General features: G+C 43.6%; 1 protein-coding gene across 1 annotated transcript in view; it reads left to right on the forward strand.

Annotated features, from left to right (window-relative positions):
- Positions 1-13,711, forward strand: part of GABBR2 (gamma-aminobutyric acid type B receptor subunit 2) — a 305,881-nt gene extending 292,170 nt beyond the window's left edge. The window contains exons 16-19 of the mRNA XM_081014706.1: positions 653-835; positions 4,465-4,594; positions 9,637-9,754; positions 10,385-13,711. Coding sequence (XP_080870832.1) covers positions 653-835; positions 4,465-4,594; positions 9,637-9,754; positions 10,385-10,550 — 597 coding nt within the window. The 3' untranslated portion in view covers positions 10,551-13,711. The remainder of the gene's footprint in view (positions 1-652; positions 836-4,464; positions 4,595-9,636; positions 9,755-10,384) is intronic.
- The last annotated feature ends 432 nt before the right edge of the window (positions 13,712-14,143 follow it).

Raw genomic sequence — 14,143 nt, forward strand, 5'->3', positions numbered from 1 at the left:
ATAAAGTTGTGGCCAATTTAATCCCATAGCACGTTGTCATGAGTCGTTATTCCACATGACGGGGGGACCGCGCGGGATCTGGGGACTCCGCCTGTCCATGCAATGAATGTACAAAGTCCAACTACTTCGGGCTGAAACACTTACCCACACTGGTATATGAATGGAATTTTCTAATCTCTTTGGCCAAAGTTTAGTAAATTATCCCAATATTGAAGAAGGGAACTCAAAAAGGAGAAATGGAATGGGGGGGTGTTTAAAAGTTTTTTCAGATCCCTTCAAATATTACCTTCCAGGGGAGGTTTGGAAGCCACAGGCATCATTTCTGCATTTCATCAGCAATGTCAGAAATCTGTGATTCCTAGGAGAAGTCTAGTTTCCTGGAGGTTTGACACTAGTGTGGGAAGAAGCCATATCAGCAGCCCCTTACACATTATTTTGAGCTTCTAACATTAGCTAAGTAGCACGTTAAGGTGCCTTTGCTAAATTATGGGAAGTGGTTAAATAGTTTTAGCTCGCATGGATGATAAAATTGGCAAGGTGCTACTGAAGACTATGCCTCAAATCCAGCATTACGCATTTGAATGCACGTTCAGTGAACATTTTTTTGGGCACAGATACACAAAAATAAAATGAGATATTCTTCAACTTCCAGCTAATCACACTGAGAACAAATCCAGATGCTGCCACCCGAAACAGAGGACTCCAGTTCACTCAGAACCAGAAGAAAGATGACTCAAAAACATCGACGTCAGTCACCAGTGTCAACCAGGCCAGCACATCGAGGTTGGAAGGTCTACAGTCAGAAAACCACCAGCTGAGAATGAAAATAACAGAGGTATTGCTAAGTGTGTGTTCTGGGTTAGACTGTTCTGTCTTGCGGGCATTGCATGTATTCTCAATTTGCGAGGCCATCAAGCTATCTGAAACTCGAGAGTCAAAACAGGTGAGGTACATGACTGGATCTCTTGATGTTTTGCTTTTCGCTTAGAAGCAACTGTGGGACCCATATTGGATCCAGTATGGGGCAGGAGTTTGACCATTTCTCCCATCTAAATTGCTTTTTCCCCGATGATGCTCTCACTGTAGTGGGGAAATGCTCTGTGTTTGCAGCAAAAAAACACTTAATTTCACATATACGCTCCTGGAGGGGTCAAACTGGCAGTGGCTGACCAGGTACAACACCTTGACGTTGTAGCAGTTGTAGCTCAATGAATATGTTGATCCAGTGTGAGGTGGCTGTGAAAAAGATGGATTCCATGCTACGGATCATTGGGAAAGGAATTAGAAATCAACTTGCCTGTATCATAATAGCACCATACAAATCTATGGTGTGACTGCATATGGAATGCTCTGTGCAGTTCCGATTGCCTTACCTCAGAAAGTTTATTGAAGAGAATAGAATTTGTGGGCATTCAACGAAGCTGAATGAAGTTTCAGGGCAGTGTGTTCTATGTTATAGCTGGAGCACCTGCTCTCACATAGCTGCTTATTAATTGGGGCAGAAAGTTAAGCACATTTGGATCCCACCGTTCTTACATCCCTCTTGCTGAACTCAGTGTGATGTAAAATACTGATTACACTCTAATTTAGCTTTACTCAATGATGGTGTCCCAGGAAAGAAAAAGGGAGAGGGGATCGCTATAGTATGAGTTTTACTGTCATCTCTCTGCTACGAACCTGTGGGTTTGATGTGGAAACTTCTGTTTTATCTCTTAGAAAAGTTTATGCTTTTTCAGGTCACCTAGACCCTTTCATCTTAAGATTAGAACATGTATTCTTTTTTAATTAGATCTGCCACCTTTTAAAGTATACTTGTTACGTAATTCTATCTCCTTTATTTATCCCTTTATGGAAGTGAGCTGTTTCAACGGCACTGCCTCCAAGTTTCTAGGCATGAGTGCAAACTACCTATTTGTTTCCATCCACCCAAAGGAAAGGATGCAGTCTGCCTTTTTCATTGTTGCTGAAGGCACATTTGCAGATTCTTTAATTTCTAAAACAGCTTTTTTGCACATAACTGCTCCTGCACAAAACAGCTGTATTAAAAACAGGTTCAGGAGGCCGGAAAAGGAAGGAAGCAGCAGCCTTTCACGTGTGCAACTCCAAATCCTGATTTAGAGCAACACATATATACCAGAGTTGCACAGAATAGTGCTAAAAAAAGGGTGCTCTTTTGTGCAAAGCTTGTATTTCAAAAATAAAATTAAAAGGTGTGTACATACCTGCATACAAATACCTGTTTGCATACCTGAAACAGACCTCAGGCTTCCTGGCCTGGAGCACACAAACACACATTTTTGACTGCTGTTTTGTGAAAATTTGGTAATTGAAAAACTTGTATTTCATAATTAAAAATGGAGGTTTAAAAAGGTGTGTGTGCACAGGTAAGCAAATGCCTGCTTGCCCACAGCGGACCTCAGATTTCTGGAACTTATGGTGGGCAAGGAATAACTAATTCAAGAGGGTGGAAAACCACCCTCTGTAAAAAATACTTTCCAGCAAGCACTGCCCACTAGTATGGCGAAGAAACATTTGAACGGATTTCAGAGGCATAAAACTGAAAGGGCTCTTATGTGCGTGAAACCACATAAATGGGCACATGCAAGCAGTGGCTCATGCACTCATTAAGGCCCTACTGTGGACAGAGCCAAAGACTGCTACTACAGTTTCTTTCCACTGCTGTCACCAAGATGAGGGAGAGGGCAAGTGAGAGTCAACCTACACATGATGTGCAGATTGTTCCTTCTCATCATATTTGCAAACAAAACCTTTTTTTTCTGAATGAAAAAGTGCCTTAAGGATACTTTTTTGGGGAAATCTCTGGACTTAATGACTGCCTTATCTCCTCCATTTTTGGAACCTGGACAGAACATAGATTTATTATTGTGACTAAACCCCCCAGGAGATACACGCTTTGCCAAAATCCTGGCCTCCGGATGAGGTGAGCGACAGGAGTTCCGTTTCCTCATAGGACAGCCAGGAAAGAAGATAGAGAACAAAGTGCAGCAAATTTTTTATGGGACAGGAAATCCAGGCCTGACATTTTCCTTTAGAATCAACCCAGTGAACACTGTTTTAAAAACACGAGCTGGCGATACAGGCTGTGTGTGCTGAAGGATTTCAAACCTCGGAGCGTTATTTCTATTTTATTTTTACTTCAGAGGGAGCATGCTCCCCTTTATGGTTGAAAATTTGTGAGGAGGTGGAATATTGCAAAACGCATCAGAGCAAAGCTGTGACACTTTAAAAGTTGAGAAATGTGCTCTGTTCCTCACACGAAGGAGCATTTGAGGGAGGTGTTCAGGAGCATCACAGGAAAAAAAAGTATCTGCCTGTGCCCTAGAAAGATTTCTCAGAGCGGAATAAAAGAGAGCTCTGAGAGATTTCTTAAGAAGTCGTTTTCTTTTGAAGACTTATGACTGTTCAGAATTGAAAGGGCTTACTATGGATGACAGATGACACAGGATTCCCAAACAGAATCTCTGTGCGAGGAGAAGCCTTTGGTTGTCTGTTGCAGCTCTCGGTTCTGTCAGCTGCTACAGTCATCTATGAAGCATCCTCTCAACCTTTTCTCAATCCCATTGACCAGCATCACCCTTGATGCTTCCCATGCCTCTAGAAGTTGGCTACTATTGGAGCAAATGAACCAGGTGGTTGGCAGCAGCACTGCAAGAGCGATCTCAATGGGTGCACCAAAATGACAACTGCAAAGAAGCGCTAAAACTGGCACTCGCCTGCAATTGTTGTTCTTTTTTATTTTAAAAGGCATGGCCTTACCAGTAGACTTGCAATCTAATAAACATGACAAATGATGAAAAGGAATTCATCAGTGTGGAGGGAGTAACATCTGCGGGCATCATTGAGAGTTGCTGCTTTTGGCTCACACAGGCTGAGGATGCATTTAGTACCAATAGGAAATTAGCTACGCACAAACAATAAAAGCATACACTCAAAGTGTAGTTATATGAGTGTATTAATACACGGGGGGTATGGAGGCGGGTTACATGTGTGCTGCGTTTCCCCTACATTTGGATACCATGTGCAAATGGGTCCATTTTTTCCAGCGACACATCTGTGGACACCCTATCAGGGGCACCACCTTCGTAAGCACTTTGGGGGAGCCCAAAGCGACGTGCCCACGTTTGTGATGTCGCATGATGTCCTGACATTGCTCCGTGCCCAGCCTCAATAATGGGCCCCCCTAAAATAATAATTAAGGGGTTCCCACAATGCTTCAGCCCTCTGGAGCCGGCACCTATGGCATCACTGAATTACAGAGGACACTTTTGCCTGTCTAGGTGTCCGGGAATGTGTTAGAAGAAATAACAACAACATTTATGCATGATTGGGAGGGAACCCCACAGAGGAGGAAAATAACTTTGGTCCATAAGATTGTAAGAAAAGTTAATGAAACCTGCTTACAAAATATGTTAATGCTATTGTAACATGCTTTTCTTTTAACAGTTGGACAAAGCTTTAGAAGAAGTCACTATGCAGCTTCAAGACACCCCTGACAAGACAACATATATTAAGCAGAACCACTATCAGGAGCTCAATGACATCCTCAGTATACGGAACTTTACAGAAAATAAAGGTAGGGAACAACAACAACAACAACTTTATTATTTATACCCCACCCATCTGGGGTGGGGTTTCCCCAGCCACTCTGGGCAGCTCACAGCATATATCAGAACATACTGAAACATCAGACATTAACAACTTCCCGATACAGGGCTGCCTTCTAAAAGTCAGATAGCTGTTTATTTCCGTGACATCTGATGGGAGGGCTTTCCACAGGGTGGGTGCCACTACCGAGAAGGCCCTCTGCCTGGTTCCCTGCAACTTCACTTCTCACAGTGAGGGAACCGCCAGAAGGCCCTTGGAGCTGGACCTCAGTGTCCGGGCCAAACAATGGGAGTGGAGACGCTCCTTCAGGTATACTGGGCCAAGGCTGTTTAGGGCTTTAAAGGTCAGCACCAACACTTTGAATTGTGCTTGGAAATGCACTGGGAGGCAATGATGTTCCTTTAGGACTGGTGTTATATGGCCCACTCCCAGCCACCAGTCTAGCTGCCACATTCTGGATTAGTTGTAGTTTCCAGGTCACCTTCAAAGGTAACCCTACGTAGAGCGTATTGCAGTAATCCAAGCTGGAGATAACCAGAGCATGCACCACTTTGGCGAGACAGTTTGTGGGCAGGTAGGGTCAGTCAGCTAGCACTGTATGCACGAGGCATTTTGGGATGGAGTGAAGCAGATTTGACAACAAATCCTTTGTCAAAACCACATTTTCTCCTTTTTCCATGTTTCTTCTATTTCTTTTTTCCCTGTCTAGGATATACTCCAGTAAATGAAATACTGGCAGTGGGTGTTTGGCATCATGAGGAGACATGAGGAGTGTTGATTGGGAGTGGGGAAGAGAATCTGGCCCTCCAGCTTTCTAATGTTAACCATACGGACCTAAGTTTCTCTTAAACCACTGTCAATTCTTCTATAAACCACTACATATTTACTACCTCCTGTTGCTGCCTTCCAACACAGAACCTAAGAAGGAAACACCAGGTTTTCACCAGACATTGTCCACACACTCAGAACTTACCTTCACCTTCATGAAATATGAAAGCTGAGCTTCTTAGGCAGCACCCACTGTCACCATTTTGGAAGGGGGGGTTGCGCCTTTGCAGAATTGCAGAGTACATAGTATCTTGGTAACTTAGCAATGGCAGAAAGTACCATATTGGCCTGAATATAAGCCCCACTTTCCCCCCAAATTCCGACTGTGGAAAGTTAAAGTGCAGCTTAAATTTGTGACCTTACAAAATTTGACTTTTACGATATCGCTGCTGAAACAGACGTAAGGTAAAATGGAAAGGGTGTGAGTGCCTGCAGAATTTTAAGGGAGTGGCTTATATTCGAGTATTGCCTTTTTCTCTCCCGCCCCCCCAAATTTTAAAGGTGCAGCTTACATTTGGGTGCAGCTTATATTCGGGCCCATACGGTATAGAAGAATTGGTGGTGAGAGAAACTAAGAAGTTGGTAGGCTCTGGAGGCACTTTATAGACAAGAGAGAGACTGTTGTCAGTCATATGAACATTGTAGTTAACGAGGTCAAAAATGAAATTTTGGTCATCCCCTCAAAAGAAGGAAACAAACCCTTTACACCAGCATTGTTTTTTCCCAATTGATCAGAATTTTATCGATCCCCCAACCCAAACCGCCCTGTATTTTGATAAGATTCTACATTGATGTAGCTTCTTAGGGACTGTGCAGCATGTGGGAGCCATAATCAAAACTTCAGAACAGAAGAAGATTGTGTGTGGTGTTCACATTTGCTCATTCACACTAAGCCATGGTTTGGCTTAGTGTTACGTGTGAACCAGGCCATAGTAATCTCCCAAACTGGCAAAGTTTTACAGCTGACTGGTGTATGAAAGTCTAAAATGGGGGAGTACAGTTTGGGATTGCTGATCTGCAGCTACTTTCTCTTCTCTCTTACTGATCTGAAACAGCAAAATGTGAGCCTCATCGAACAGGCCTCACATGACTCTAGTATACTGTTCTCTGAAAAGAAATGTCTGTATCTAGCTAAGATAGCCAGCCTCTAGAAGCCATTTTGGGCCTGCTCTGTGCATCTGCGTCTTTTCTTCCCTATATAGCAACTCCATTTCAGCATATGCTTTAGGAGTAATATAATGCCCTGAATTATGGAATGGGAGTGAAATATTCAAGTAGCCTTTGCTGTGTAGCTTCCTTTCTTTTCAGCGGGTATTACCAAGGTCTCCTGGGCAAGTCCAGAAACAGGGGCACTCCTTCTCCCTGCCTTGTTCCCCCCATCACCATGCTAGAGTAAATTGGGGGGAAAATATTTTTTTTAAGTGAGCCTGGTTTACTTCGGAAATCTTTTAAAGGGTAACTGGTGACAGGACAGAATGTTTTTCTTTGCAGAGTTACTTTGAATGTGCGTTAAAATAGACAATGCCGCTGTAAATAGATCTGAGGTTTTTGGGACGAGGGAATAATGAACTTTATTTTAATGTGACACGGTTTCAGATAAAGGGGCTGTGTAGTACTGTGATGGTTCATGAAGCAGACAGAATGATCAGGAACCTGACATGTAGGTAAATAACAAGGCATCAGAAGAACTGTCATTGTTAAAGGAGAGAGTTGAAACTCATATGTCCATTGGCAAGGATTAAGGCAGTTTTACTTTAGAACCTGGTCGCTCCCGGGTAATTGTGCCGTTTCACAAATTGTGCCTCCAGTTGCAGGACTGCTGTCTGCAGGATGCAGTGGCCTCCAGCAATGCAGCCTTGTTCTAAATTAGGTAAAGGTAAAGGGACCCCTGACCATTAGGTCCAGTCGCAGATGACTCAGGGGTTGCGGCGCTCATCTCACTTTATTGGCCGAGGGAGCCGGCATACAGCTTCCGGGTCATGTGGCCAGCATGACTAAGCCACTTCTGGCAAACCAGAGCAGCGCACGGAAATGCCATTTACCTTCCCGCCGGAGTGGTACCTATTTATCTACTTGCACTTTGACATGCTTTCAAACTGCTAGGTTGGCAGGAGCAGGGACTGAGCAACAGGAGCTCACCCCGTCGCGGGGATTCGAACCGCCGACCTTCTGATCGGCAAGTCCTAGGCTCTAAATTACAAAATGCTTAATGGTGCTTGGGTGGGATTTTGTTTTTCTGTCTAGCTGGTTGAAAAATAAATGCCTTTATTTTTTTTTTATTGCCATAGGACCATCAGGGTGTATGGTATAGAGAAGAAAGGAGAAGAAAGCAGGAAGTGGCCCTAGTTAGCTGCCAAAGGTGTCCCTTTGGGAGCAGTGGAGTCCAAGAGTGAGATTGTGTTTGGTTTGCAGCATTTGGAACAAACCCAGGATTTGAGACATATTTCTAAACATAGAAATGTCTAGGTCTTGAATAATTCAGTTGTGTTTTCCTAGAAGAGAGAAGGGAGAGTGCTGTTTTGACTTTGGGTCTTATGTCTTCAGGCTGTCTGCTTGCTTTAAGGTCCAGGAGATGCAGAGGTTCCTGAGGGTAGCACTGCAGCCACCACTGCCACCAAAGAGAGGAGGGAAGGTATTAAAACAAGATGGGAGGAGGAAATAAAGTTCCAGGGAAGAATTTATCTCCTCCATTCAGCAACTGATGTGTTGGCTTCACACACCTTCCTAGCAGAAAGTCACAATAAGCTCAATGGCTCATACTATGCATAATTGGCATCTGACTGTCTTGAGAGACAATGGAGTGTGCTTCCAGGGGTGAAGTCAAACAGCTGTGTTAGCAACACCAAAGCGACCTTGCCAGCGCGCAAGCCTGGGCAGTGTGTCTTGGGCTGCCCAGACAACAGGACCTCTCTCTCGGCCTCACTGATGCAGTCCAAAGGTGTTGGGTTGAAATAAACGACAGACGAATGACAAGTGTCATATGGGAGGCATCTCTCGAGCATGTCTCAGGGAGTCCCTTTTATTGAATATTACAGCATTGCCACATATGGGCTTGTTGCTGATTGGTTAACACAAATACAATGCAAGGGTTGCATATAGGCATTAATCATCAATAGATTAAAGGTTGGGAAAGGGAACACATAGTTGGACAGGTATGAAAACCTCCTTATTAAACTATTACTAGTGATTGATATTGCAAAACTTAAAAGAGCATAACTATCGCATTCCGTAGATGTGGTCAACCATGCATTAAGAACAGGTCAGGGTACGATGTTTCATGAACTCAATGTGAACTAAACATTCTAGGGTGGGTGAGGAAGGAATGCTTCAGCTTAGAGCGGTTTGCCAGACTCATGTGCAGAAGCAGAACTTCCCATCAAAAGGAAAGCAGAGCAATACATTTGGCAACAGGTTGGTGGCAGGAGTTGCCGGAAGGAGGTGTACAAGATGCCATCCAACAGTCGTAGGGACTGCACTCCAGATTTGTGTAGGATTTGCTCCTTAGCTTTTTCTTCTCCCAGAGATACCTCACAAGGCAGCGGAGGGTCCTGCATAGACATGTACAGGATTGCACTGTGTGTGTCACAGCTACCACCTTCACTGTGCTTTGTAGAGAGCTCTTCTGGGCCAGCTGGAGAACTGTTGTGCATTGCTGTGTGCAACGAATCAGATCTTCATCCAGTCACTTGTACAACAGCAATTTCGTTTTGGGTGGTGGCAGGAAAGACAGACGACCTGCTTTTTGGAACTGGGAACAGAGAAGAAGTGACAATGTCCCTCCAGAATTTCTCATCAACGGAGAGATTTGCTAGTAATTGGGGTGCAAGTAAAAGCATGTATGTTTCAATATGTTTAAAATCTAATTCATGGTTGAGGATATTATTGGATGCTGTGAACTAACCATCTGTTGTCAGGGTCATATTTTTATATTTTGCATTATATTAATACATCTAATTGGTCTGGGGAAACCCAGCCAGATGGGTGGGGTATAAATAATAAAATTATTTATTTATTATTATTATTATTTAATGGTATGTTTCTTAGCTATCACAAGAATTCAGTAGATTCAGTAAATAAGTTTAGAAGCACTGTGGTAGATTACAGAATCATCCTTGCAACTCTGGAAAAATAAATTTACTTTGGAAAAATGATAATATAAGACACTTTTCTCCCTTTTTCTAGATGGTGAAAAGGCTGTATTGAAAAACCACCTTGATCAAAACCCGCAAGCCCAGTGGAATACGACAGAGCCCTCCAGAACGAGCAAAGACTTTACAGAAGATATCAATTCCCCAGAACAGTAAGTAGCATGGTTCTTTCTTGTTACATGGTCACAAGAACTGAGGTTGCTTCCTCAGTCCTTAACATTTTTTGTTAAATCTGTGCATCGCTTACTTACAAAATTATGTCTCAAAGGATCCTTTGAGATACAAGCTAACAGTTGTCGCTGTGCCCTTGGTCTTTCTGAGTAAAATGTTAATCATTCGAACACATACATATTTATGGCAAGATTTAGTAAAACAAAATCTTTTGTAATTTGAGGGCCTTGTTAACGGTGCCCCCAGCCAATTCTGGAGACCTGAAATGCTGTTTTTCAAGCATGGTGACATTTCTGTGTTCTGTTATGTACAAAATACTGCCTCAGCATTAATGCTGGGCTTAGGTGGCTAGCAAGCAAGTATTTAGCCTTACGAATGAGCAAAGAAAGAGAAAACCAAAGCCTCACAGTGGTTTGTTAAGAAAAAAGCGGTGTTATAACTTGGATGTATTGCTTTTGCTCGTTCCATGGGCTATTTTGTCAGGCCGCCCACTGGATTTATTTGTGGCTGTAAGGCATCTCACAAACTAGGGACACTTTTGTCAATAGCCTGCTAGCAAAGCCCTCGCTCCATTTCCTTCCTGTTCATCTTTCTCCTTTCTGCCTTTGCAGCATACAGCGTCGACTCTCCTTACAACTGCCCATTCTCCATCATGCCTATTTGCCATCAATAGGAGGGGTTGATGCCAGCTGTGCCAGTCCGTGCGTCAGCCCCAGCGCCAGTCCAAGGCACCGGCACGTGCCGCCATCTTTCCGTGTGATGGTCTCTGGCCTGTAGGAGGACCAGAGCTCCGTGAACTTGCTTTTGGTACTCAATGGCTGGACCGAACGTCTTGTGTGAAACTCTTGCCTTCTACATACTCTCTTACTCTTAGCACAGAGGAACTAGTTTTACGAGGCCATTGTCAAGGGAAGACCAGCTCCACTGCTGTGGGAAAGCATGTGAAGTGGAGAGGGTCACCCGGAGGTTTGATCTGTAGCCTTACTTGTGGACGTTTTTATTTCTTCGTGAGGAAAGTCACCAAACCCATGTTTCTTCCCAGATTTCTACAGAGGCCAGGGTGGCTGGGAAACATAGACTCGACAAAGAACAAAGACAAAAGAACCCCACTCAAGTGTCACTAAACTTTATACGGCTACTGAAAAATGTGGAGCCACATGCAAAAAGAAAAGTTAATTGCATCAACTGAGAGTTATATTAACTGAAATGGAAACACTTTTGTTTTGCAGGGATTTCATTCAGGTGCTGGAGGCACCGGCTAGTTGGGCCGACATTCATTTCTGGGACTACGTTCAGTGGGGAGGAGGAGACACTTTGAAACGGTTCTTCGGGTGTCATTGAGACTTTCACTTAGCCCAGCTCCACACATCTCAAGATACGCTTGGGATGGAGAATGCTTCAAGGGGGAAGCAGGTCCAGGGCTAGGATCTCAGAAAGGCTACCAGGTAGGGAAAACAAGATGCTATTTGCAGCCATTCCTCCCTCCTGATGAGATGCAGGGTTCCAGAGGTGGCCATCTGCAAACATACTGAAAACTAGGTCCAACAGCACAAGGCTGAGAATGGCTACGGAAGTCTTAATGTCACAGGATGGCTTGTCCCCCTCCCCAGAGTTTGCTTGATTTAAACCACAACATAATTCCAGTACAGTTAATTTAGCAAGGCGGGGTGGGGGGTGGGATGTTTAGGCACCACTTTGCTGCTGCAGCTGAATTTTGCAGAGGCACAGATAGTATATACACAACCTTTGCTTCATATCTGCGTGTGTGACAGTGGTAGTTGAGAATAAGACAGTCTGAACCAAGTTCGCCTATATGGGGGTGGGGGTGGGGAATCCCCCTTGTCCTTTGAATTAGAAAACTAAAGGCAAGAAGTGAATAAGTTTTTTGTAGAAGACATTTTTTATTTTTTAAAAAATGGTTCTCCCCCCCCCCCGAGAAATCATGATTCAATCTACTCCCTCCCTAAAAGAGCAGCTGAATTCTTATCAGAGTGCAACAGCAGGAAGCTCAAATGAAATGTTTGAGTGATTCCATCACTAACTGATAGAGGTCTGATACAAGCATGTGCTGCCTGTCTGCTAGTGGTTCTGTGCAAGCCTGCAGTGATTAAGATTGTGCATGTGTGATCCAAAGATCTTTTCCACAATTACCTGAAACAGAGAATTTCAGTGGGATCCTTGCTGTGGGCACAGCACTCGCATTATTGAAGATATTGCATTCTCTGACGTTCTTATCGCTTATGTAGTTATAGGGCACTTTCCACATAACCCCAAGCACGGTGGATTCTGCACTGGACTGGCATGGAAGCGAGGCCTAATCTTCCCCATTGCCTTACTGCGTATAGGACGCTCGGAGCAAGCTAAGGCGCCTGCATTTCCATGCACCGACAAGTGTGCTTTTCAGCTGCTGGTACTCAACCCACCAAACACACTGTGAAGTACCACCAGTTGAAAAGCACTGCTCTGTGAAAAGGCCTCACCCACACAATCTTTAGATTGAGTGAGCCGGGCCTATTCATGAAGAAATGTGCTTATGTAAAGCTCTCGTTCCTTCCCATGGCAAGCTGTGAGCAGGATATGCAAATCATGTGAATGGCGCAGAAGCAACATTCAGAGTGTGGCTGAGCGCTGGAGACAGACAAAAAAAAATCCCCAAGTGTTGTACGCTCCATTGTCTCTGTTCATTATTATCTTTTAAGGCGGGGTAGTGCTTCGAAACTCTGCAACACCCGTGTGCCCAGAGATAACAGCATGATGAGAGAGAGATGAAATTACTGCCACCTTCACTTTTTTTCCAACCGTGTTGGCTGTCTCCAGCCTTGGCCACTCCAACTGGATGGCAATTTGGCACGCAACATTGGTGATACTGGCCAGCTGCCATTTCTAAATCTTGTATTAATTAAGCTAGCACAATAGGGCAGTGTGGAGAGGGAAGGGGGTGTGTGTGTGTGTGTGTGTGTGTGTCCTTTTGTTACTGCACTGTCTTCTCTCATGCCATAGGAATGAATCTTTTTCCCACCAGTGTTCCCAGGATATAGCGTTTTAGTATCTGCATGAGAGAGGAGATATCAACCGAGTCACTGCGGATGACCCTGCTCCCTCCTTCCTGATTATATTACCTTTGAAACACATGACGCTTAATCCACTGGGGGCATCACAGAATCTCTCCCTGCACACGTATCGTTGAGAGGTCATGGAGGCACCTGGAAGTGTTAGGACAACAGTGAGTAAGTCTACCGCACAGGGAGTAGGGCACATCACTCGGTTTGAGCACTAACCACTGAAGGTGTCGTCTGGTGTGAGTGTGTGAGCGTGTATGTATGTGTGTTGCCAGTATTCTCTTAATTTATTAATAAACTTCATCAGGACTTTATTTAATACAAATAAATATTACTTTTCAAAAAAGAACAATAATACTGTATATAATGTATACACAAACATTTCTGTAGAAAATATTATTCCAACATAGCAGGAAACAAATCAAAAAAAAAATTCCAAAAAGTATTGGACTGTTGGCGGTGAGTGTGTGTCTGTAACTCTTTGTGAATACTGACCGTGTGCTGTTTCTTAGGTTTAAATCATGCAGTACATTCTTTGTCTCCAATGCAACTGTAGTTTCTCCCACAACATTTTTTTTTTAAAATTTCCTGCAGAAAATAAGGCCCACAAAAGTGACTATAGCTATTTAATGTTTCTGTTTTTTTTATACTGCTGCAAAAATGTACTGTAAAAATTTATGACGAGCTATGCCCCAATGGCATTTTCCAACAATGATAGTGCACAAAATGCTTTAATCTAGACTGGAACTGTCAAAAATTATTTTAAAAAAAGAGAGAATACATGGAGAATTTCTTGTATACCCCTTATACTGCATGAAAACCAATTTTTAATAAATTGTTGCAAAAATCTGTTTTATTAATAAAATAGAGAAAACCTAATTACTACTCAGTGGTTCTCTTTCTTACAGATAACCCTTGTAAAATTGCAGGTACACACTGCTAGGATGGAAAAAAGCTCACTCAGGCCCCATTTGGTGAGATAGGGAGCAATGGATCTCTTTCTGTATTGCAGGCAAAGGCCTAGCTAGAGAAAAGTGGGAGGTGCCTCCTAGTCCAGAGCCCTGGCCAAGCCTTTAGTCTAAGAAAAGACACTGTCTTCCAGTAGACTCTGTCCTAGACCACTCACGAGCAACAAGGAGAAAAGTTGTTGTGTACTGTGCCTGCACCATCATCTATACTGCAGCACAAAGTCCTGCAGAGCATTCAGTCAAGGGAGCAGACCTTTTCTTCTTCCCATAACTGCCTACATATGTGACCCTGTGGCTGTTCACTGGACTACAACTCCCATCATCCCTTGCCACTGGCCATGTT

This window comes from Podarcis pityusensis, assembly GCF_964106645.2.
Source record: "Podarcis pityusensis genome assembly, chromosome: 7".
NCBI lineage: Eukaryota > Metazoa > Chordata > Lepidosauria > Squamata > Lacertidae > Podarcis > Podarcis pityusensis.